The following is a 25261-nucleotide window of genomic DNA, read 5'->3' on the forward strand; positions in this document are numbered from 1 at the left end:
AAAATGAAGACATTGAATCTTTGAATCCAGCTTGCATTAACCTGAGAGCTGAACTCCTTTTTGTGAGCTCGGAGCATTAATGAGTCGTGTCTGCGGTGACTCGTACCAGCTCCTCTCCCTGGTGTCATTACCTGCTGGCAATCTGTTAAATCCATTTTTTTTGCAGCTTGGCTTGCTCCATATGCCGCTCCAGGTCACTCTCTGTGTGACCGGCCTGTTCGCACGTGCTCTTATTTCTGGAGCAAGCAGACTCGTTCCTTCTGATTGGGAAACGTGGGCAGAGCCGCTGTGATAGTTCGTGTGTGGGCCTGAGGCAGACGGAGCGATCCAGGATCACTGGAGTTTGGCTCCCTTGGCCCAGGACAATTCTGGAACGTGATTTCCATCGCACCTGGTTCTCTCCAATACCCTGGTGACCTTATTGTACCTTGGAGCACGTGCATGGCCTTGGCGTAGCGCTGTAAATGCTCCATTAGTATTTGTAGCACTTTGAGCTGAAGAACACGGAATCCAAGAACTTTCAGAAGTTCCGGGGGGTATCATGTGGGTCCCAGGTGAAACAGGGGCCAAATACTGTGTGTGATGGGCACAGGATGGGCTTCAGCGAGCAAAAATAGTGCAGGTACAGAACAGCCCGCCCCATTTAGGGGACCAAAAATAGCTTGTCCGATGCTGGAGCTTGCTTGTCATCCAACTTGTATTGAGAAAACTGCAAGGAATGTAGCATAAACACCGGGGTTTTTTGAGCGGCTGGTAGAAATGCTGGTGTGTAGTAACTCATTTAATTATGGAGCAAGGAGGTATCGCAGAGACAAAGGGTGCAAGCTGCATCTTCCGTCAAGGTGTTACTGGAGTCCCTTGATGAACTGGTTACAGCTCTGGGAACTTTGTCCTGAGGTTACCTTTGGGAAGTCATGGAGATTTTTAGTACAGTAGAAAAGTAGCCTTTTGTTCTGGATATTTGTTGTTGGTAGTTTAGTTCAGAATACACTGCTTTTACTGGTGGGTATGTTTTCAGAGCTCACAAAGGGCCTTTTCCTGTAGGGAAGAGTGAGTAAAGGCTAAGTAGGAATTTTGCTTGGGCTTGTTTTAAAGGGGGAGGAAAAAAATGAAAGAAACTCCTCTCCAGCCCAATTCAAAGCAAAACTAATTCAGAGGATTGACTGTTTCCATAGGGATGGAGAACCACGGTGGATTTTTGGTGTAGTGTAAATCTTGTGTTACTTCAGCATGCAAATTATCTAGTTATTTTATTTCACTTAGGGTTGACTCTTTACTGAAGGAATTTCATTTTCTAGTGTATAAAAGCCTGAGGTTGGCTGGACAAAGTCAAACCTGTGCCTTTCTTTACTAAACCTGTGCTAGCTGGTGGAAATTCCAGTTTCAGGGCTGTAGCTTTCAGCCCGAATTATTTTCCAGGGAGTTGGAGGAGTCAGAATCCCAGTTTGCATGTCTGGAAGAAATGGTAAAGAGTTATTCACATGAGAGGAGAGAAAACCCCGTATGTAGCTAAGATGATGATTCGATCCTGTGAAGATGCAGGCAAGAAATTAGATGTTTCATTTGTTCTTTTTAATATGATCATCTTCCGATTCTGTATCTGGTAACGACTTTGTCATTTACAACACGTTTGCAGATCCGGAGGTGCCGCAGAAGCTGAGGTTTGCGAAGCAGCCGTCTTCTCTAACCAAAGTTACTGGGCAAAGTGCAGTTTTTCCGTGTGTTGCCGTAGGATTTCCAACTCCCTACATCAGGTGGACAAGAAATGAAGAAGAGCTTATCACAGAAGGGTGAGTAACGGCTAATATGTATATTTTTATATAATGGTAGGAATCCAGCTAGAGTTACTATTTTACACGACAGCACGATTTGCTTTCTGCGTCATTTGAAACCAGAAGCTTCTAGACGGAGTGTTACGACAGGTAAGGTGGTTCATGAGGCTCACGGAACAACCTCAGCAGGTTTGGTTTTTTTTTGCAGACAGCTGAAACCAGGAAATCTTAATTGAAGCAGGGAAGTTACTAAGAATATATTACTTTTAGATTGCCACTGGAATAAAAGAAACAATTAAGGGAATAAGGACACTGCATAAAAGCCGATTCTTCTTCATGTTGGCAAATTATGTGTGTGAAGCCCTGCACTCGCATTACTCTTTGGGTAGTGATCTTCCAGTATGCATCTGAATGTTCCATAAGAATTTAAGAATAAGCAGAATGTCGTAATTTCTCATTAAAAGATAATATTAAAATGTTAGGCATGATTTAAAAAAAAAAGTCGACTTTCAGGAATGGATAAAGTGAAAATTACTCTATTATACACTGTCACTACTGGTGTATTCACTCAAAATAACATGGTAGAAAATATGTATATAAGCCAAAACAAGTCTTACCAAGGAAAGCTATCTTTTTGTCTATTTAATGAACATACTAGAACAAGGAAATTACAAACAGATACTTGAATGTTCTCAGTGTCCCTCAAAGTCAGTGAGTGGTGAGATTAATGTGGAAACAAGTTAATTGTAAAACAATAAGGGGTAAAGTTATATTGGGGCATGGCTGACACAGAAAGCAGCTAAAGGAATATGAAGTATTTCTGCAGTACCAGCGATGGTAATAGATCTCTCTTTTTTGTCACCTCTTAAATTAAAAAATCCAGGGACTCGTAATTTCAACCGTCTTAATCTGGGAAATGCAAGTTCCTGTGGGTAACGACTAACAGTGCTAATACTGAGAAATTGTCTCCATGTCAGTCTGGTGGCACATGATTTAGATTGTTTTTTCGTAAATATAAGAAATCACTCACAAATAATTGTACAGAATCACTAGGGTTGCACAGTCAAATGTGATGAAATGCCAGAATAAATGTGCCTGGTAAGACGTTAATTTGTTTTTTCTTGTATGTAAAATGATACCATGTCATACGTTCATAAATTTTTGCTGCCCCTCTGCCCCACCCTTCTCCAGGTTATGTCGCATTGGGTGCAGGTTAAAGCTCACTCACTGCAGAGCTCTCCCTTTTCTCAACGCAGACCCAAATTTTGAATTCCTGCTCCAAATACAGTCCCGTCCATGTCCTCAGGAGCTTTTCTGGGCAGGCTGGACATGAGTGATTAAAGTTACCTTGCTGATAAAGTGGATTTTTTCTTTTCTTACAGTGAAAAGTGTGCTTGTTCTAGAGTTTAGTCTGAAGGCAGGTAAAGTAGAAGACTGGATTTTTTTTTCCCCTCTGTAGCAGTAGGATTCCTTCATTGTTTAAGTGATCACACTGTGCCAAAACTCTTAAGCCTGCAACTCATGACTGTGGCTTAGCAGAGAAGAGATTCAAATGGCAGACAACAAAAAATTCCTCAACTCCTTGACCTCGACAGCTGCTGTATTGTGCTTTTGAACAGAATAACTGGAAAATCTCTAGAACTAAAAATTAAGATTTATTGTTGGAGTAAAGCCAGCAGTTAGACTGCTGCAAAATGGGTACCTCATCTTGTTATGCATGTTCTGTTAATTTAATTACAAATGGAATCACATTTAATTTGTATTAAAATCCCCTTTTGATATACAAGTAAGACTGCTCTTATGAGCATGACTTTTCTTTGTCCCAAGAAAAAAAACCCGATCCATTTAATCCGGAGGGGTTTTAATGTACATTCTGCCTGGGAAAAGCTCTTAAATCACGGCTGCTGTCTGTACGCACACGCTGCAGCCATTAACGTACGTATATATGTATACGCATGTGTATATACATAAATATTTGTACACATTTCTATGTACTATGGGGTTAGGAAACAAAGCTTGGATTGCGTGGTCAGCTGTGTCCCTGATTTTTACTCCTTGTTAAATGGTTTAGGCACACAACTGTATTTTTGTCTTTTTAACCATAGCAATTAAGCTAATACAAAGTTAAACATTTTCCTTTCAAGCTATATTTCTAAGGAGAATATGTATTGATACAGGAGCCTGCATTTATAAGAAAAATAGCTTAATTTTAAGGATCTGGAGTGGTGAGTACTTGGAATTATTTGTTAGAAGACCTGAAAAAAAGGAAGGCGTTGAATTTCAATGGAGTGTTTGTCGAAGGCTGCAATGAGATTGATGTTAATGGCTAAATCTGGGTAAAGTTGAATGCTGGCAGTCTTGGCACTGGTTCAAACGAGCAGCCTGGAATGCAGTATCTTGTGAAATTAGTTTGCTGTGATAAAATATTTTCGAAACGAATTTTTGTTGAATTGGCTTACTAGTCAAGCTAATAATGTTCGATATGTAATAATTTTCTCAAAACTACATAGTTAGAAAAGAAAGGAAAAGGCCAAACCCTGTTCTAGGTTGAGATTTCTGGTGCTTGTAGCTTCAAATCAGAGCTTTAAAATCCAAAGCGAGCTTCTAAACTCAGAGCAAAGCAGAAGGAAGAAACTCATCATATGTATTAATTTTTGTATAATCTTTGATATAGCGTATTGTGCTTGTAGTTCTTTAGTTTAGGATTGGCCACCCTGTCATATATGTGGTTCAGCAATGTGAAAATGCATTCTGCTTTTTCAGCTGGATTTCCTCCATAGACTGAGAGTATTTCTGCCAGGAACAGAGAAAAAACTGAGAGCAATGGACAGTCAAGTGTATGGCTATTTGAATAGAACTGATGTCCTTTACAGAAAACTTTTACAGTAATTCTACTGTATTTTTAATATTACTTGATACAAAAGGCTGTAATGGAAATGTTAGTTATATACAGGTTGAAGAGTTTTTCAGATTTTGCCAACTTTGAGCCTTTCGTACTTGGGGTTTTTTTTCTTTTTTTTTTAATGTCTGGCTAAGGATCCCATTGTGTGAAGTTCTGGTTTTTAGGAAATACAGGAGCAATTTTGTGCTTTCGATGATTCTGAGGTTGAGAAGTGAAGTTTCAGGTGAGGTGGCTGCCAAAGTGGATTTTCAGAGCCTGGGAGATGGGCACGGGGTTTCAGCCGTTTGGGGGATGATGTTCTGCTCTGAAACCTCAAACAGCATATATTGTGTATCTTGATGCGTATTTAGACACTTACGTGGGAGAAACTACAAATGCATGTGCCACAAATTCTTGAAAACGTTACAGTAAATGAGATGGTTCATCTGAAAATAAACAATTGGAAGGACCCTGAACAATAACATCCTATTTTACTAAGGCTCTTGAAGTACAGATGACTCTCCGGTGGTTTGGGGCCGTTCAGTTTAGCAAAATTTTATGTTGGAAAACGCCTACAAAAAAGCTGTAACGTGGTTGTTTGCTTAATAATTGTCTGAAGTGAAGAGATCAGAAAGCTGAGGTTGCAGGTGCGGGATCAATTTAATGCTGTTGCTGTATGTGTTCAAATGAAGTCTTTAATTGTATGACCACATACATATTCTTAATGCAGGTTTTTTCCGTAATACTTCACACGGATGTGTGATACTTTCAATTATTACATGTTGTTGTTTGCCAGCCACTCAGAGTGATTTCTATTAAGTGAATTACACTTGCCCAACTCAGCAAAGGTTAAACACAGCAGAGTAATTATGGAGATTTTTCTGGTAGTAGATTCCACAAAATAATCTAATTTACCGTCTAATTTTATCTGCTGTACTTTACCGAGACTGCAAACAGATTAGAAGATGTTTTGGGAATAGTAATTTAAAAGAGGGGGGGAAAAAAAAAAGCTGAAACCTCAGGGTATAACTGGCTGTTTGAATACAGTAAATTAATAAAGGCTCACTATATTTTGTGATAATGAAACATAAAATGAGTGTGTGAGTTAGGTATCCGAGTAGCTCAAGTAATTGTATATAATGAGGGTGTAACTCAGGGCTGTATGGAATGCACATAAAAGGCTTGAATTTGATTTTCTTGTTACCTGACATTTGAATGATCAATCCTTGTTGTTTTTAATGACACTTTAAATTATGTTATCACTACTATATTAAGCTGATTTTTCTCTCCAGCGTCTGAAATCTGATTGCTTCGCTCTTGTGTGGAAATGCTTCCTTGTCCTTACAAAATTAAGATGTTTTTACTTTATTATAGATGCAGGGGTTTTTTAAGTCCAGAATTCTTCCACAACTAACGCGTACAGAAGGAATCGCCAAAGAGCCTGACAGATTAGTTGTCTTCTTCCCTGTTTTTAGCAGTGGTGAACTTGTATTGAATCAATATTGGTAAAGTCTGAACTCAACTCTAGCTTTTCTTGAGGAAAATCATCAAAGAAAATAAAAGTATAGCACACAGTTTAGATGGCTGAGAACTATATAACCTTGTGTCTTGAAAAGAAGGTGAATTCATGTAAATGCTGCTACGTACAAGGAGTTTGTGAGATCCTATATGACAAACCTTTGTTGCCTAATGTGACAAGATCTAGTAATTGTTTTTATACTTTAGTTAACATGTTGAGTGCTGGTTAGTGCCCATGATAAGTTACTGCCTCACTTCACTTTTCCAGAGGCTGGCTGTGGGAAAATGAGCATCGTAAAGCACGTGATGCTTTTAGGTAGATAACAACAGAAGTTGGTGGATATCCGGAAAAAGGCAGTATATGGCATTCCGTAGAGCCTTTTAGCATTCCTTTGTGATTTAGTCTGTTTCTCACTTCCAGCCAGTTCTTTCCACACCACTTTCCTTCCTGTTCTGTGTGCTGTCACTGATGGATATTTCACATTTACCAATTGGCTCCATTCCATAGAATCATAGAAACATTTCAGTTGGAAGAGACCCTCAGGATCATCGAATCCAACCATAATCCACCCCTGGCACTGCCCCATGTCCCTGAGAACCTCATCTCCGTCTGTCCAACCCCTCCAGGGATGGTGACTCCAGCACTGCCCTGGGCAGCCTGTTCCAAAGCCCCACAGCCCTTTGGGGAAGAAATTGTTCCCCAGATCCAACCTCCACCTCCCCTGGCGCAACTTGAGGCCGTTTCCTCTGGTCCTGGCGCTTGTTCCTGGGGAGCAGAGCCCGACCCCCCCTGGCTCCAAGCTCCTTTCAGGCAGTTCAGAGATCAGAAGGTCTCCCCTCAGCTCCTGTTCTCCAGCTGAACCCCCAGCTCCCTCAGCCGCTCCCATCACACTTGTGCTCCAGCCCCTTCCCCAGCTCTGTTCCCTTCTCTCAACTCGCTCCAGCACCTCAAGGCCTTTCTTGGCGTGAGGGGCCCAAAACTGCCCCCAGGATTCGCGGTTTGGCCTCCCCGGTGCCCAGCACAGGGACGGTCGCTGCTCTGGGCCTGCTGGCCACACCAGTGCTGGTCCCAGCCAGGATGCTGGTGGCCTCTTGGCCACCTGGGCACCCGCTGGCTCATGTTCAGCTGCTGTCACCAACGCCCCCAGGTCCTTTTCCAGCCGCTCTTCCCCAGCCTGCAGCGTTCATGGGGTTGTTGTGACCCAAGTGCAACACCCGGCTTGCTCTTGTTGAACCTCAGACAATTGTCTCAGCCCATCGATCCAGCCGGTCCAGATCCCCCTGTTTGGCCTTCCCACCCTCCGGCAGATCAACATCCACCCAATTTGGTGTCATCTGCAAACTCAGTGAGGGTGCACTCGATCCCCTCATCCAGATCATTGATAAAGAGATTAAACAGAACTGGCCCCAGTACCGAGCCCTTCTTTTATCTTAGCCCTCTGCAGATTATATGCTAGTCAGATTAATTTAATTTGTTGTGAATGCTACAAAAAATAATCCAAGAAGGTATTTTACATAATAAAAGGAGATGCAGAACTGCATATGTGAATGCGTCACGGTCCAGACTTGTCTTACTCATTTATTTTTCTTTAGGCATGGTTTTAGTGCGGCCTTAACATGTCTAACATGCCATTCTATTCAACTCGACAACATTTGGAAAGCTCTTCTGTGTTTGTGGACTGTTGATGTCCAGATAGAGACAAAGAGATTCAAGAATTGGGAAGAGCATCATTTTCTTAGATGTTTTTAGATGTCTTAGAACTTTGTTTGATGGTCACATTTGCCTTGGAGATGCTGTAGTCTAAGACTTCTGCATTAGTTTCTTTGTGCTGACTTAACAGACTTGTGTGGTTTAAATCTAATTAATTTACCTGAATAGAAGACGGGTAAATAGAATACAAGAAAGTGGGATAAGTGGGGGGGAAAAAAGTGATAACAGTTTTGGCAGCCTCTGTTCACGTCTCCTTTGTGCAGGTTTTTCTTGCTCAAGGTGGGAGATGGATCATCCTTCGTTATCTTTGGTTACCAATAAAGTTCCTGGTTTTTTCTACGTATTAGTTTTTCATCTGATCCACAACAGGAGGCTTCTGCTTGGTTTTTTTGGCTGCACTGACAATAAAATACTATCAAAATAATCCAAGATATATCTTCTCATCTCCTTACTATGGCCTTGAATCACTGTCGAGCGGTTCCAAATAAAACCCTTTACTGACAAACTCGCTGTTTTCCTCTTAGCCAGAACCTCTTTGCAGTGCTGTTCACAAACTCCTCTACTGTTTTTTCAGCTTTCCTCTTTTTAAGCTCCTAATAAATTTCTTCGTATTTATTTATATCTTCACTCAAATTCCCTACGCTTCTTACAGAACAAACTTTTTGTGGTCCTCCTGTTACTGGATCATGGCAACAGGATGCCTTTCCCTTTTCCTCCCTGGACGTGTTTAGGACTGGTTTCTTTCACTTAATTCCAATAGTGATTTTGTTTGTTCGATTTTTAAATGTCTTGATTCAGAAATTTGATGAACAACTAGAGTAGCATCATAAATCAATAATGATGTGGTAATTACTTAGGTGAGTCAAAAGTCTTTTGCCTTTCTGAGTAAGAAAGAGCATTGGTTCAACTAACATATTTCCAGTAAAATTGCAAACGGAGGAAATAATTAGGCTGGTGGTTTTTGAACATTTGACCACTCTGTAGAGATCAAAAAAGTTAATTGTTTTAATGTGCTGTTCAGTTAACATCTTGAAAGAATTCAGTCCATTCCTGCCCGCTGAGCCATTGCTTGGTAATACCAGAAAGGAAGCCATCAGGTAGACTCTTTTACATATATATATATACACACTTTTTTTTTCGCTGCAATTAAGAATGGTTCGGGATGAGCATCCAGTCATGATTTGTTGTCTCGGCTTGGTGTTTTGGTAATGGTATTGGCATCTTATTGTGGACACTTGGAGTGATGAAGAATCTCGGAAAACTCTTGTACAAATTTCTGTCACGTAAAAGGGCATGGTGGTTGCAAGGGGAGAAGGATGCTGAGGGTACTGCATAAAATGCTACATTTAGCATAAAAAGCAGGTCGTTTATAAGGGCTGAATTGCAAACCCTCGCCCACCCTTTACAAGTCAGAGGGAGACAATTCAATACAGAAATTTTGCCAACTTGTTGAATTTGTCTTTTGAATTTTTTTTAACCTGTACCTTATTCTGAAATCTTACATCTTACTGAAACAGCTATCTTATTACAAAAATTCAGTTACTATATGTAGCACAATATACATTGCTGTTCCTTATGTTGTACAAGCGTAAGTCTGGCATGTTATAGTTCACTTGACTTTTCAAGCAGTCGTTCCAGCTGTATCTGCGAAACGTTCTTTTTTTATGATGTGGTTGTGTTGTTTAACTTTTAAAGTTTTAGTTCCTGTTGTCTGAATACCGTGAATCGCATTTAATTAAGAAGAACTGGAGCTGAAAGTGTAAAAAAGGATGAGCTGCTCTTGTGGAATTGATATAGTTGAACTTAATTTTAAAGGCAAAGCCAATTCTGGAGTTTGAACGTCTAGTTAAAAATTCCTCTCTAACGTGGCTCCTTGTAAACGGCACCCAGGAATATGATATGTAAACACTTCTTTGGGTTATGCAGACACTTCAGTCCTGTGTGTGCTTCTCTGGGAACACCTGATTTTGGTGGATTTGTCGCTCGGTTCACCCTGTGTCCTGTTTTGCGCAGCTCGGAAAGGTTTGTGCTGCTGCCGGGGGGCAGCCTGGAGATCGGGGACATCGCGGCAGAGGACGCCGGGACCTACACCTGCTTGGCGGAGAACGGCAACGACACCATCGAGGCTCAGGCCGAGCTCTCCATTCAAGGTGGGTCAAATATTTAATTTTCAGAGAGAACAAATCCCAGATGAGTTTTCACAAAAGTTTCGTCGTGCGATCGGTTAAAAAAACCAGACAAAACTCCCCTCAGTTCGGTTGTGTTATGTGTCACTCTTGGTCAAACTGCTTATAATTTAATAAATATTCAAATGCAGAATTTGCTTACATAAAGCATCTTGAGCGTGGTTAAAATCTGCTGTATGTTCCCATCTAATATGAAATGTGGTCAATGCCGTAGACTTTTTGAAAGGAGGACAAAGGTCCCAGTGTGGCTGGTCACATCTAAAAATGGACCTACAGTACTACTGCTTAGGTCAGCCTTGAAAAGGACATATATATAATATTTTGCATAATCCTTAAATATACTGTTGTTTTTGAAGAGCTTGACAGAAGATAAAACCTGAGATAAATAATTATTTAGTAATACCCTGATTTATTGTGTGTATAACTGTCTGTCTTCCTCTTGAAAGCTATTTTTACTAGAGACAGCACTGAAAATTTGATAACATTGATTTAAAAACGTCTTGTGTAACCTGTGCAAATAGACTTGTTAGAGAGCGGGGAAAAAAAAAGTAGAAGTTTGGCTTCTTCACCTTTCTTACTTTCATAGGGAAATGTGTCCTTTTTATTAATTGGATCTTAATATTGATTTGAAATTGTTCAGCTGGAATTTACAAGCATGTAAGATTTTTGAAAGCCAAGAAATTCCGGTCATGCAGAAAAAACCCCACATTTTTCTTACCTTGTTTCTTGGGCCAAAAGAATAAAGGTAGATGCTCCGTCTTTTTAAATACTTAGGTGCTTGATGCTTCGCCAAGCTTTGTGATGGTTTTACTCAGCTCACCATGCGCTGTGTTTAATTCATTTCCAACCCATATATTTTACAGAATTGACACGAGGCTTGGAGCTTTATGGGCAATGGCAGAAATTAATAATATTAATGACACGATGCTATTAAGCTAAGCATGTCGTAGATAAGTGAGATTATAGCCTTAATGTAGGATATACAACCAGGTCGCTTGGGGGATGGAAGTGATCTTGAGATCACTCTTTGCTCCTTATCTAAACTAATGTGATTTCTTTACTTGGTTGTGAAGATTTAGAATATGTTCTGCCAGTTCTTTTATGCTGAATTTTTCTTGCGTGCCTGGCACAAAAAAATAAGAAATTGTAATGCTTGAATATTAAAATATATTAAAGATGATACAGAATGCATTTTGGAAAGTTGAATTTCTGATTTTACTTCCTAGTTCTAATGTTAATTCTACTTTCCTTCGAGGGGTCACTATAGAGAGCAATCGTATTTCTGCATTACTATAATTTGGCGAAGGGTTGAATAGTTGGTGTAACTGTTATCTGATCACTTATAATTTTCATCTAGACTAGAGAAACTGCTATCTCTCCCCACCTAATAACTTCATGAGTTTGCTTTAAGCTTCTTCTGTCATTCCTTCAAATTAGTTTGGCAGAAATTCAGACAAGAAATCAGTTGAGGGGGGACTTAGTTCACTTGTCTCATGTATTTTTCTGCATCTTCTTGAAGCAGCTGTGGGTTTTTTGTTTGGTGATTCTGGTGGCACACGAGAGCTGGTACAAGGCAGTGAGTCTGCCTCCCCCATTAATATTTCCTGATGGTGGTTCAGCAGGACATTTGCCAATCTGCACTTTACGTGTGGGTAAAGCGACATTGTTTGGCAGAGTTAGGATGGGTAAAGTGAAGCAACATTCCTGTTGATGCCTCTTAACCGAGATTTCCCTGCAGTGTCAGCTACAGATTGATGGAGGCTTTTTTCCTCTGTTAAATTTGGCACCATTTTCAATTCAAGTAAATGGTACCTGAAACTAATGGAGCTTACTCACATCCTACTGGTGACACTTAAAGATATAATCTCTTTCTTATACCTTGAGTTGAACAGGCTACCCTGTGTCTTTAAAAAATATCACACAACTTTATTATCCTCAGTCTCTTTATCTACGGTGTGTATCTGGGAGCTAGAGTTACAAGAATTGCATTTGATTCAGAGGATGATGGAAAAACTAATGGAACATTTTGATGAATATACAAAATGTACACAGTACTGGTCCTGAGAACACAGGGAAAAGTAGCTTTTCACTACCTGTGAAAGTAAGTAGTGGTATTCAGTTGAGAAATCATTTACATTTTAGGTGGGTTTGGAGAGAAGAAAGAGCGTTTTTAAAGTAGCCTACATTTTTGAGGAGGACGACAGAGAGAATCATAAATGAATCCTTGTTTTTGTCGTTAGTGACCTTCTTTGTGCCTTTACCTGTGAAACATCTTTGAATTTCAACCCTTTGCTAAACCTGGTTGTTCTTTGATATGATAAGTAGGGATTTTTTTTTTTTTTGAGAAATACAGGGAATTTGGAATGCTAGGAACCTAGAGTACCTCTTGGAAGGTGATGGATTTTGATGTAGCTTCTGTCAAGCACCTGGAATGAATTGTGTGTGTGCTGGTGAGTGACTCCAGCCGCTCCTGCCCACTGGGGTGGTGGGCACCAGGTCCGCTTCACAGCCCCTCCGTCATCCAGTGACTACTTTGTGAGCTCTGAGGCACTTTGGATAACTTAAACCAGACTTTTTTTAGGCTGATTTCACCTATCTTAGGTCATTCTGACCAAAATTTCTAGTTGTGTGTGTGCAAACTGGAGATTTCATGTACCCATGTGTCACGCACCTGATTTTTGACTTGCGCATTTAAGTAGTGGTTTGAATATGGAAGAGAACGTGAAATGTCCTGAGGGAAGATCTGGGACTGAGAGAATCTAAAGCTTAACGTTTCTGAATCTCATCCACGTTGGGAGATAGGCGTTAGGGATGAATATCAAATGGATAAAATGTGTGTACGGCTTTGTACATAATCGCTTTTCCTTGAGTTAATCTTGGGTGCAAAAAGCGTGTGTCGTCACAGTTTTGGGCCAAGCACCTCCAAGGTACCTTTGCCAGGGCAGGTGAAGGGAGGCAATAATTTGGTGTCTGAAAATCTTGGGTACAAAGTCCGATTTCTCTGAGCTGTGTTGCCAGTGTTCTTCCCCTTGTCGGCGGGAGGAACGCTGCTGGGTACCACATTTATTTACAACGCACGTAATGAATCGAGAACACTGGAAAAATTTGTTTTGCTCTCGCCAGCAATGAAAGAATCCGTAGTATTTCCGTCAGATAAGAGTGGAAAGCGATGAAAGAAAAGGTGGGGAAACAAGTAGTAAATGTATTTAAAATGTAGTTGGCTGGCTGCTGTTCAGTCTAAAACCTGCGGCCGGGAAGAGCCGGAGTGGCAGTTAAATACTGACAAGGTTATAAGTTCATTCTTCATCTGGGAAATATTTCAGATTTGTTCCTGTGCCCAGCGCCCCTGGGGTTTGTGCACACGCCGTGATGGGGGTTAGATCACCCCCGGCCTTCCTGCCGCCTGCCCTGCCTCACAGGGAGTTTGCTCTTGAAATATTTCCTGCAGTTAATGCTGAACCAGAAAAATAATAAACAGAAAAAAACCCCCTCCGTTTTCATTTCCCTTATAGGTTGATACGGCAGGTCTGAAGTCTTAAAAATAAGTCAATCGCTGCTTTTGTGTGAGAAGAGTCAGAATGGCTCTTTTTTGTTGTCTGTGTTAATACCTTTCAGTGTTTTTGGGACTTGCTCTTGAGTCACTCAGGACAGCGCTCAGTGTCTGATAGCGTATCTTAAATACTATGCCTTAAATGCCTTGCTGTGTTAATGTACTAAAACTAAAATAAGAGAGGAAAGCTTTATTTTTGGGTATCTGTAGTGAGAAATTAGAGGTTGCACATGGCAATAGGCCGATCACTACCCTATTCAAGCTGCCAGAGAAAATTGTGTGGAAAAAACAAGTGCCAGAAGTGTTTTGATAGAATTATCCATTTTGTGTTTTGAAAGGAAACTCTAGAAATATTTTCAGTATAGCTGAAAAGCTTTATGCTAATTGTAAATCCTCGTTCTCGCAAAAAAATACATAGATTGCAATGTTGGACCTGCGGTGTAAGAAAACATTTTTTTGTGCCTTCTATGCAAGGGTTGGGTAGTAATTTAGATAATAAAGCGAGTTCAAGTCTATATTTTGTCTAGCTGGTAGGTTTTAAATGAGTAGTCAGCGACATAAATCAGATTTGAAAAGATGTTACTACGCTGCAGCAGAAGCGGAGTTGGCGGTGTAGGCTCGACCAGCTGGCACCCTGGTACCAAACCACCTGAGCTGGGCACGTTCGTGGTCTCGAACTCTTGGAGCAAGGTTTGGTGCAGCCAAGAGAGGAAAGAAACTTGGTTCTCACCCAGGTACGAAAGGTGTCTGCAGGTCTGAAGCAATCGGCAACCTTTGTGTCATTCCTCATACTTCTCATTTAGCCGTCCTGTTTGCTCTTGGAATACAGAAAACACTGTGGTTGTTGATAGGAGGTAATTATTGTAAGTTTTTTGTATTTCAAGATCTCAGCTTAAAAAACTAGTTGGGAGTATGAATTCTCTTCTATTTTTATTTATGGGTTTAATTACTGTTGTTTATACTTAGGGATGATATAGTCTAAAGCCGTCGATGAAGCTTTAAAAATAGTTTGAAAAAGGGCTCTGTTTTACGTTCGTATTGAGAAACAGAACTAAATCATGTAGCTCCCCTCCGATCATTCAGGTGAAAATGCACAAGGAAGTGAGAGAGAAATCAAAACGTGTGGCCCCTTCACTGTATTTTAAACATCTCATTTTAACACTTTTTGTAAACATCTCAGAAAATATTGAGAAAGATCCGGTTTTAAATTTAGTGCATGGGACACAGGCGGACTCGGTTGTTGCATCGTTACAATATCTGTTAGTCACAGTTGCCCAATTTCCCATTGAGGTTGTGAAGTGGGAACATTCAATCCCGTCTGTTTGGTTTCCCTCTCTTGCACAAAGAGCGGCTTTATTCAGTATTATTTACTAACCAGCCTGAGTTAAACTTAAGACTTTCTTTAAACTCCAAACAAAACAGTTGTAGAAGGAAGAGCCTTAATGTAGAAAATCTTAGACCTGTTTTCCAGAAGTACATCTGACCAGATCTTCAGCTGTGGCAGATGCTTTGATAAAAGATAAAACAGTTCTCAAGAAATTGTAGATGTTTGAAAAGCTCATCAAATCCTGTAGCCACAGAATAATATGTCTGGGTAACTCTTATTTTTGCATTAAGCTTTCATCATTATTGGATACAATTCTAGGGCAGAAATTTGAACCAACCCTGGAAATTGCTAAAACCTTTCACATACCTTCTAGATTATCGATTTCTGTTCTAAGCAAGCTCAGTGCTGTATCTTTGATAGTGGGCTGCACTTCAATATAGATTCAGATGATGCTGCACTAAACCTGACGCTGTCCATGGCGTGTGCTTGGGACAAAGTATTGTTTTCATCTCAGAACTCTGGGGGAAGGTGTTTAAAGTAAGAAGAGTACAAGAGCTTGGTACATGTTATTTCTTTCCCTTGAAATTGTAAAGGTGACTTTTGTTAATGATCTGTGCTCCATAGTGATGCAAAAGAAACACAGGAAGTCAGAGGAGTCCGATGCGGGGGAGGTTGATAAGCTGAATTCACTGTAATTTTGGTCAGGAGCATTGCACTTCACTGTGTTATCTGAAAAGACTTTCTACTAGTCCTTGCTGCTGCTCTTAGGCATAGTTTAATGTTTATGGAGTCGTATAGTTTGCTTCTGAATTTAACTATGTATGAATATAGATAATTTTTGAGTAAACTTGTGTTCAAGGATAATGGAACCAGTGGAAAAGTGATGAAGAAATGTTCAGGAACATACACAAAATGGGGAGGAAGGAGATGGCAGCATTATTTTAAGACTGAATCACTTGCTCAGGCTTTACCCGAAGACCCAAATTGCCCATCTGCATGAGATGAGTAATTTTTAATACTAAATGTAAACTTCCACAAACATAAATGGTTCTTTGCATCATGCAGAAGGTCACGGTTTCGTTGTGTTTAAAGATGCTGTGATGTGTTTCTGTTGCTCACTGCTGTTCTGCAGGACTTGGGCTCAGCAGAACCTCTGGTTCCCTCTGCCTGTTTTTAAACCTTGCCCTACAGCTGGTGAACCATTGTAAATTTTTTGGCACGTCTTCACGTTTTTCTGAGACCAGGAGGAACATTTGTCCAGGCCTTGCCATAGTTCCGGAGTATTACTAGTAAAGCTTGTTGGAGAGAGCTTGCTACCGTTCTTAATAGGGGCCCAAAAGTTTGTTTTCTTTAACCACATTTCCGAAAATGATGAATGAGGTTTGCTAGACTTCTGAAGGATTCCCTTGCAGCAATGCAACTGTTGAAAATTCACTGCAGTGTTAGGGAACAATGAAAACCGAATGTTGTACCAAGGACTGGGGAGCCGTCCCAAGCAATGATCTCTGTGCTGCCGCTTCCTCTTGCTTCCAGCGTTCAAAGGGGGAAAATGTTCCCCAAAACTAGCGCTGGGCTGGTTTTCTGACCTTACCTGGGGTTGGGCTTGGGCAGAGTCCTGTGGTCGGGGCAAGTACAGGGTGATGATTGAACCTGGTAGTGAAGACGGGGGTTCTGTGTGTGCCTTGTAGAGCAGCATCCCCGCTGGTGTGAACCATCCCCAGCTCGGTGAGGTGCTGCGGAGGCTTCACAGACCCGCCGCTCATTACATTAACAGGCGGTTTTTGGTACAGACCGTGCTGCTGAGGTATGTGCGATACGTTCAACTATCAGAGCGTGACATCCACCCCCCGGCAGACCAGGATGAGGAACGGGAAATGGGTGTTAGCGTCTGCAGCGCTCCTGGCACGGGACGGAGACCTGAAACGAGTCCCGCTCTTTGATCGTGCTCCCAGCACGAGCTCTGCCCTGCGCCGGCGACCTGGGACGGGCAGGAAGGACACCAAAGGACCACGGATGTGGCGGTTCGCTGGGCTTGGACACCGTCCTGGGGACGAGCTGTCTGCGGCAACCCAGCAGGGGTAGCAGCACAGCGCAGGTGGAGCTGCAATGGGCTGTAGCTCATAGCGTTGCTAGGTGGGCTTTTTCTCTTAAAAAAGCATCCTTTCCAAGTGCCTGGCAACCATGTATCGCAAGATTCTTTTACGTGAAACATCTATAATACACTAGACAATTTGATTGCATTTGGAAGAATTTTCGTTTTGTTACGCAGGCGCTGCGTGGTGTTCAAGCAGATTTTTATGGCGCGGAAAAAAAAACGATTGCAAACCAGCCCCAAATGGTTAGGTGTAAATGAGGACAAAGATCAGGTCCTTGTGGCGAAGCTCTCGTAACTGAATTGCGTGGGGGTGGGAGGCGATGTCTCCATAACTGCACATGCAAGGAAGATGAGCTACACTTTCAAAAAAGCTTTGTGATTTATTTATATATATATTAAAAATACCATTAAGAAAGACAAAACCGAATTACCAGTAACCCATACAATTTACCCAAATGGTTTTCCTTGTAAATGTACTTGAGCAAAATCCTTGGAGATAATGAAAATGTTACTAAATTAAGCAGTAGTGTCTTAAATATCTACAGTGTAGAAACTGATATTGAACTAAGGGAATTGTAAAAGCTGGTTTCTCTTTCGGCTAGAATTTCTAATAAATTAAGATCATGTTGATGGAGGTTTGAGCCAGCTGCTGCTGTATGGAAAGAAATACTTTTCCGTACAGAATGGCTTTTAACAAAACAAGCTGAGGTTGCTATCGACACCTTTCCCAGGTTTTCGTTCATTGTGCTGCTGCCTTGCACTAAAATGCCCATTTGAAATACTAATAATACTGTTGAGATGACTTTTTAGTTTTAGGAAGACCCGCAGTGAAGCTGGCAGTCTCTGTTTTTTATACCTAGTTTCGACTTGTTTCTTGGGCGATGTTTTGTCCTTCAGCTTGTTTGGAACAAAAAGCTTTAATTCCACTAATTTTGTCACATCATCGATGTCACACACGAATAGACATGGTACACTCTACGAAGCGTGCCATTAGGTTCCTTGGGAGTTAATTAATACTGGGTGGAAAGTTCATTCTTTGCACTGATATTATGACCTGATATTATGACGCGTGTTTTTCGTACAGCGATGTTGAAAGGTAAGACAGTTGAGTAGCCCGACTGGTTCATTGTTCCAAGTGCTCTTCAATACTTGAGAAGGATTGAAGGTTACGGTAAATATGAACCAGACTACAGGTTTTTTGTTATTATTTTTCTTGCTTGTCAAAACGAGATGACAGAATTTCAATTAAAAATAAAAAATGAAAGATTCAGTAGTGATTTTTAACTTGCATATACCAAAGCCTTCCAAGAAAATTGAATGTGTGAACTAAGAAGCTCATTAAAATGCCGCCTTCTTCTAAGTGAGAACTCTTTTTATAGAAATTGTGCCCTAAATGGCAAGTATTTTTCTCTGTGTATCAAGGTCATCTTTCCGCGTTTGATTGGTTGAATCAAGCTTTAAGTTTGATTCTTGGATTTACAGGTTTTAAGGTTTTCTTTTTTTTCCGTTTCAACAGAGACTTTTGCGTTGTTTTTGCTGCTCTGAATTTTGTGATGAAATCTAAGGGTGATGTTAAAATGGAAATGAAGAACACCATGCATTACTTAAATAAGGCTCTAGAGACACACCGTACCATGAAGTCTACATATACTTTCTTTCAAGTTAAGTTTTTGTGATCGTTAGGCTGAGGCTCCTACCACCAGATAATTTATTTCTCTAATGGGAGACAGGTTATTGCAGTTACTAGATGTCTCATTATAAAACCTACAGTCCTTGGCAGGGAAGTTTATCCTAAAGTTACACGGGCGAAACAATCCAGTACTTTGTTGTAAGGAGGCACGTTGTTATCTGCGGTGCCTTATTCCCTATGCAGTCTTGCAGTTAATTAGTTTCTCTTCACGATAAGAATAATTAAAAAGAAAAACACCACGGAGTTACGATTCCTCGAGTAAATACAGTTTCTTTAGTTACGGTCTCAATTTAGGTTCAACGTACTGTTTCATAGTATATGCAGAGACCTTTGGAGCAGGGGTGATCTGTGTAATAAAGTTGTTTTATGCTCCCCAGTGACGCTTCTGAGGTTTTCTCTTCAGAAACGTGCTGGAAGAAAATGTGAGCAGGATCCCAAATACTGGATAGGAGGAGACGGGACTCACAGCAGGCCAGTTAATTGTCTGTAAATGGCAGAAATATCTTTTTATATTGAATATTTTTCTAGGCAGTCTGCTAGTCTTGTTTATTTTCAAATGCTGACTCAAAGATTTCTTCTGTGGTCTGTCTTTTTTGCTTTCTTAGGAGGTCAGCTATACCCTCAGTATAGTGTTAAACAAAAAACATTTGACAAGGGAGGACATAAATTGCTGTACTGTAGGTAATTCAAAGCACCCTTGTGCTCTAGACGTGCCATTCCGCTGGCTCCGTGCTCTGACTCCCATCAGATGGCTTTTCGTTTCCGTGAAGTATTTTGTTCTGTAAATACCACTGAAGTACAAGGGGGTTTTTGTGTTCAACACAAGTTACAATACTTCAAAGGCCCAAGGGCCTACTGTAACCTTACCATCATTAGTAAGTTAATACACACAGGCTTACTAAACAATAAGTGTATTTCCCGCACGAGCGGTAGGCGTGCAAGTTGCAAAATCTTCCCCAAAGTCCTTTTTATCAGTGGAGATCTGTAAGCACAAGGAACAGGTAAGTAGGACAGTGTCGTTTTTGCGTAGCCGTGTTGCCGGGTGGAATTGAACTTGAGGGGAATACAGAAGTTTTAGCAGCCTTCGAAAATGATCACACTTGTGCTCTGTAAGTTGTCAAGCTCAATAGGATTTTGGAGCTCCAACTTGAAATAAATTTTCTCTGTTTTTTTCTAATGGAATGTGTTTTACAAAATGGATGATGCACTTGATGTTTGCCAGGCCCGTGCACTGTCTTGAGAAGCTGAAGGCGGCTTTGTGCATCGTCATGAAACTAAGGGGCTAGAAGTGCAATTTAAAATATGTCAGTCTTGTGTAATGGAAGTCTCTTTTGAGCTGGGTTTAGCAGCTCACGGCTTCCGAGAGCTGAGTCAATGCCGTTAAGCATACATTTTAGTCGGTTCAAATGTTTTACTATAAGCTCTGTGTGACGCTTTGGGGAGAATTTTTAAAATACGATTTTGCCGTTCCTATCCCCTTTGGGCAAATAATTTTTCTTCAGCTTTTCCAGTACATGTATAATTAATAACTTTGTTTATTGACAGTGTCAACAATAACATAGCTCTGATTTATAGCATTTCTCTTTTGCCTGTTTGCTTCCTCTCTAGCACATCACAAAATGCCACATAGACAGAATGAATCATATCCTAGGAAGGTGGTTCTAGTGAGAAAATAATGGAAAAAGAGCGTGTGAGCACTATCCTGTCACATTCTCTTTGATGCAGAAAAAACATAAGGCCCAAATCATCGTGCTTTAAAGAATTAGTTGAAACTTTGTTTTGGACAGCTATCCAAGAATTTGCATGGAGTGGGGAGAGAAAATAACTGCTGGAGGCTTTGTGGGGTGGAAAAGAAGGTTTTATTATGCAAGATCAGGCTCCTGAGGTTTCACGAACCGTAGTGTATCTGTCCTTGGCACTGACTGTACATTTCCTCCCAGTCATATACTTAATCTGAACGTTGCATGGTTATTGCTCTACTAATTTGCTTAAATTATCATTAGTGTGATTAACCATTATAGGAGTGATTTGCAGAGTTGCTAATCTCCCTGCCACCTCTTTTGATTATAGCTGGTATAGGCATCAACTCGGAGGATTACAAGCATGAGAACTGAGGATTTAAACAATTAACCTCTTAACTTATGTAAAATTTAGCTGGATTGTAAGCAAGTGCAATGGAATACAAGGAATAAAGCTTTTATGAAGCCGCTGCAGTGGTTTCCATTGGCTCTTTTCTCCATATGGTAAAGCTCTGCATCATCATATTAATGATACAATAACATTAAATCAGTACTTTGAGTAGTTGAGCAAAAAATTGTGGCTTCAAATCTCAAGCTGGTTCTCTTGCAAAACTTAAACTTGGTTTTTTTAGTTTCACATTGGATTATAATTGTCGATTATTGCTTTCTAAGTACAAGAGACATTTCTTCAAAGTGCAGAAAAATGTTATATATGAAGGGGAATAGTTTTAATTTTTTTGTTTGCCTAGAATAGCTCAGATACGTAAAATTTTGTTTGAAAGAGCGCTCTTCCCTTTTTGTTAACATAGTGATCCATTATTGTACCACCTTACCAAAAATAGGAAATGCTAGAAGATATTCTTTAGAATTATATGGCAGCTTTTTTCTAGGGAAGTTCTAGTGCTTTATTTATGTTCAAGTGGTCACTATTTAATTTACTAAGTTGAAATATGAGTAAGTGAAACTCTTGCATCATCTCTTCCTAATCTATTAACAGTTTGTATAAGTATTTTATGAATGCTCCACAGTCTGCTATTTGTGTTTGCTAGGAAGAATTATTTTCTAAAATATTGCAAACTTGGAAGTTTCTTTGATGGATTTGAGGTACGCTGTTATCCGTAATATCTGCTTTGATTTATCTACCCTAGGGAACCCCAAACTTACTGGATTTTAGTTAGGAAAAAAGAACTTGAGTGAGTTATGTGCTTTGTTGAGACTGATTCTTGCAGCGTGCTGAGAAACACATCCCCACATTCCATCCTGTAATAATACTAGAAAGCTGGAAGATTAGTTAGGTGTGCTTTTGTGCAACTGATCATACAGTTTACAAACATTGCCTTAAGTTTACTTTACTTCAAATGTTAGGATCCAATTTTTAATTCTTTTTTTTTTTTTAAAAAGGGAAATCAGAACATAGTATTTTGGTACAGCACAGTGTTGCAGTGGTGTGGTGTTTCTGTTCAGTCACGGCAGTGGAAAGATATTCCAAATCCATCCTGCCTCTAACTCGTATTTATTTTTGTAAGACACTTTGAGCACAGTGAAGTGTTTTTTAAGGTCTGCATCCCAAGGTGGAAAAGGGTCTGTTCCCCTTAGGCACAGCTGGTGCTTCGGGGTGCATTTGCTGTAGGAAGAGCTCTCCTAGTGCTCTCCCTTTTAAAAAAAATTTATTTTCCTAGCTCGCGTGGGAAAAGGCTGAAGCAATCTGCCCTTATTCCCCCACTATACCAGACACAATATTATAGGCCTTTATTGTATCCTTTTCAGTTGTTTCTTTTCAGGCTGCAATCTTAGCTTGTTTGCTTGTTCCTTATATGGAAACTATTATTGGATTGTAAGGGGATTTGTAAATTAAAAGGGACTTGGACGTGAAGATAGGCCTGCATTCATCGATCTGGAATTAAAAGCGATGGGATAACTCTTAATTGATGTGCAAAGCAAGCCTACAGAATTTGTGTCGTTATAAGCCAAAAACCAAACAAAATGGAAAAGAATAAACTGTCCATCTATTTTTGGCTCGGTCATAAAAAAAAAAAAAGCATTTTTCCTAGTGGGCGATGAGTGTAGGGATAGGGCTGGTTCCTGCAGGAGCGTGGCGTCAAGATGAGAGCGGCTTAGTGGAGCAGTGGATCCAACCTGTTATTTTTACTGTTTGCAGACAGTTTTGTATTTGAAATTATCTTAGAATCTGTGGCCTTTTTGGCCTTGGCCAGCTTCTCGGTCTCCAGCACAGAAATGTTGTGAAGGCTGCACAGGGAAATATTCAAAACTACGAAATTTCAAGGCTAGCTGTCTTTAATTTGTCGCCTTCTTGTTATGGAAATCTTAAAATGTATGTTCTCCTGCTGTTTCTCCACAGGAGCTTACTGCCTTGTGCAGTGCACAAACTTCACGGTACTAATTTATTGAGAAAATATTCAATATTTGATATTTTTTTCTTATTCACAGGATAGTACCATGATTTATTTATTATGCTCAGTTCAAATCCATATTTATTTCTGGTTTGGCATTCAGCGCCATGGAACCTGAATCATTCATAAACACTAATGAATGTATTTTTGCGCTCGGCTGAAATGAAGTGCTATTGCATCCCTTTTAAAAATTGACCGAGACACAGAAGAATTAAGATGAACCGTATCCAGCTGTTTTAGCGCCCAGTTTGAGACACTTAAACATTGATTTTTTCAGAACGTGCATCTCAACGTGTCGCGTTAGAGCCGCGTTACGCGCTGCGGACGCCGAGCGGCTCTGCTGCTCCAGCACTGACCCGATCACAAGTCACCTGTCAGGAACTGGGTTTGCTTTTTAAGCTGTAGTTACTCTCTCTAGTCTCCGACTAAATCCTGCTCTTCAGATTTCAGGTCCCTCCAGCCGCCTGCTCTTCTCTCAGTTGATTCCTATTACTCTGCCTCTTCAGACGGTTTGTGTCTTTTTACCCTTTTTTCTCTGCCACCTCTTTCCTTTTTTTCTGTCTCTATCAGTCCCACTCCCTGAGATATTTTACGAATCTTTCTTGTTTCCCTCCAACTCTGTCTGTGCCTGAATTTATCCCACCTGTTCCAGCTTTCTCACCCCATCCTACTGTTCCGCAGTCCCCTCTCCTTTCTCCCGGCATCTCCCTGCTTTTGTGCATCTTTGACATGAAAAATTTTAAAATAAAGTCCCATTTTTCCTTCGCTGATCAAAAAGATCTGAACAATTGCAAAGTTTTGCTTCGAGCTTTTGAAAACTGCAGCTCAAAGAAGAAAACGCCTGTGGAAAATTTGCCATATTCCTATTTTGGCAAGTTATAAACTTGTTATTACCAAAGCACGCGGGTGTCGTTCACTGTAGATGGAGACCTCAGCTTTACCTGTAACAATAATTCAGAAAACAACCAAACCTTTGGTTTGCCGTCTGCTGGAAAGGCTCGTCTTGGTTGTCAGAATTGCATAATTATGTAGTAGCTTTATGGTAACACTACAGTGTTTATAGATGCATTAAGTGCGGTAATCGTCTTTAAAAAGTCGTTATACTCTAATAAATGAGTAATGATAAACCACATGATACTGCAATTTACTGAAGACGAAAACTTTTTGGCGGATCTGTTTGAACTTGCACATCACGATGCATGTTTGCGATGCTGGCAATTGTTTTAAACACACCTTTCAGGAAAAAAACCCAGCACCCATATCCAAAATAAATATCTGTAAACGCCAGGAGTAAAGGTTTTTTCTTTTCCAAAGTGATTGAAGTGATGCTGCAGATCCCTTCAGTAAATCGTCTCGGTATAAACAGAGGATCCGTGTTAGTGTTTTATTTTAGACAGTGGCATTTTAGAAGAGGTGGGGGGGGCTCTAAACAAGACCAGCTCCTAAGCTTCTCTTGCAGCTTTTGAGAGGTGGCATGATAGGAACCGAAACCGGGGGTTTCAATCAAAAGCAGCTTTGCACTGAAAATTGGAAGCAAGGGCCTGAGTCTCTGGGCCTCTGTCTTGCCCAGGGCTGTCTCTGCACCTTGTGTTCTTTGCGCAGAAAATCAGGGCTCTGGAATTCAATAAAAATTTCATTGCCTTTGGCGCTGCTGTAAGAAGTTTAAATTTTGATGAGCATTCGTGTTAGTCAGATGGTTCCATGGTATGTGGAGTAGATTCAGGGTCAAACAGACTTGATTTCTCTCAGAAGGGCTGGGGAAAGAGGGCTTAGTAAAACATAGAGATAATGTAACACTTTTACATTACCAATGCTTAGATTAAGATTTTTACTTCTAAAAATCATCCTAGAAGTTGCTTAGAAGGCCTGCTTTGCATAATAGTCAGTAATATCCACTGATAAGAATTGCGAGTGAGCTCTGTTTTAGTTTATTGTGATTAAGCTTTTACATATGGTCTGGATATCTCATTTTAATATAGAAATCTATTTTGTCATCTGTTTTGTCATGACTTAATTGCGCCGTTCCCCCTGATAACAGCATGTTAATCCAGACTGTGCCTCCAGAAATTTTCACAAAGGGTGTCCATACACAAAGAGTGAGCTCAGTCTTAACAAAAAGGAGATAAATCTTTGGTTTTTAAAATTAAAAACGGTCATAGGAGGGTGTTACTACAAATGCTGGAGGGGAGATAAGTGCAGAAGGTATTGCGGCAAAACCTCTGTATTGTCACATAAAAAGAAACAGAAATTCGCAAAGCTCTAATAGCAAGAAGGAAAAATAAAAGTCTGTTGGGCTGAAACAGGTGCACAAAATGACAACCGGGTTTTGCGTTGGAAGAAGGTACACCAAACGGTGTGACGGTGCTAAGGTGGATCAATTA

General features: G+C 40.4%; 1 protein-coding gene across 7 annotated transcripts in view; it reads left to right on the forward strand.

Moving 5' to 3' along the window:
* NEO1 (neogenin 1) overlaps window positions 1-25261 on the forward strand; it is a 172207-nt gene that overhangs the window by 77177 nt on the left and 69769 nt on the right. For all 7 annotated transcript variants that reach the window (XM_065641762.1, XM_065641763.1, XM_065641764.1 and 4 more), the window contains exons 4-5: window positions 1637-1790; window positions 9896-10032. In XM_065641762.1, coding sequence (XP_065497834.1) covers window positions 1637-1790; window positions 9896-10032 — 291 coding nt within the window. The remainder of the gene's footprint in view (window positions 1-1636; window positions 1791-9895; window positions 10033-25261) is intronic.

The sequence above is a fragment of the Caloenas nicobarica genome, chromosome 10, assembly GCF_036013445.1.
Source record: "Caloenas nicobarica isolate bCalNic1 chromosome 10, bCalNic1.hap1, whole genome shotgun sequence".
Taxonomy (NCBI): Eukaryota; Metazoa; Chordata; class Aves; order Columbiformes; family Columbidae; genus Caloenas; species Caloenas nicobarica.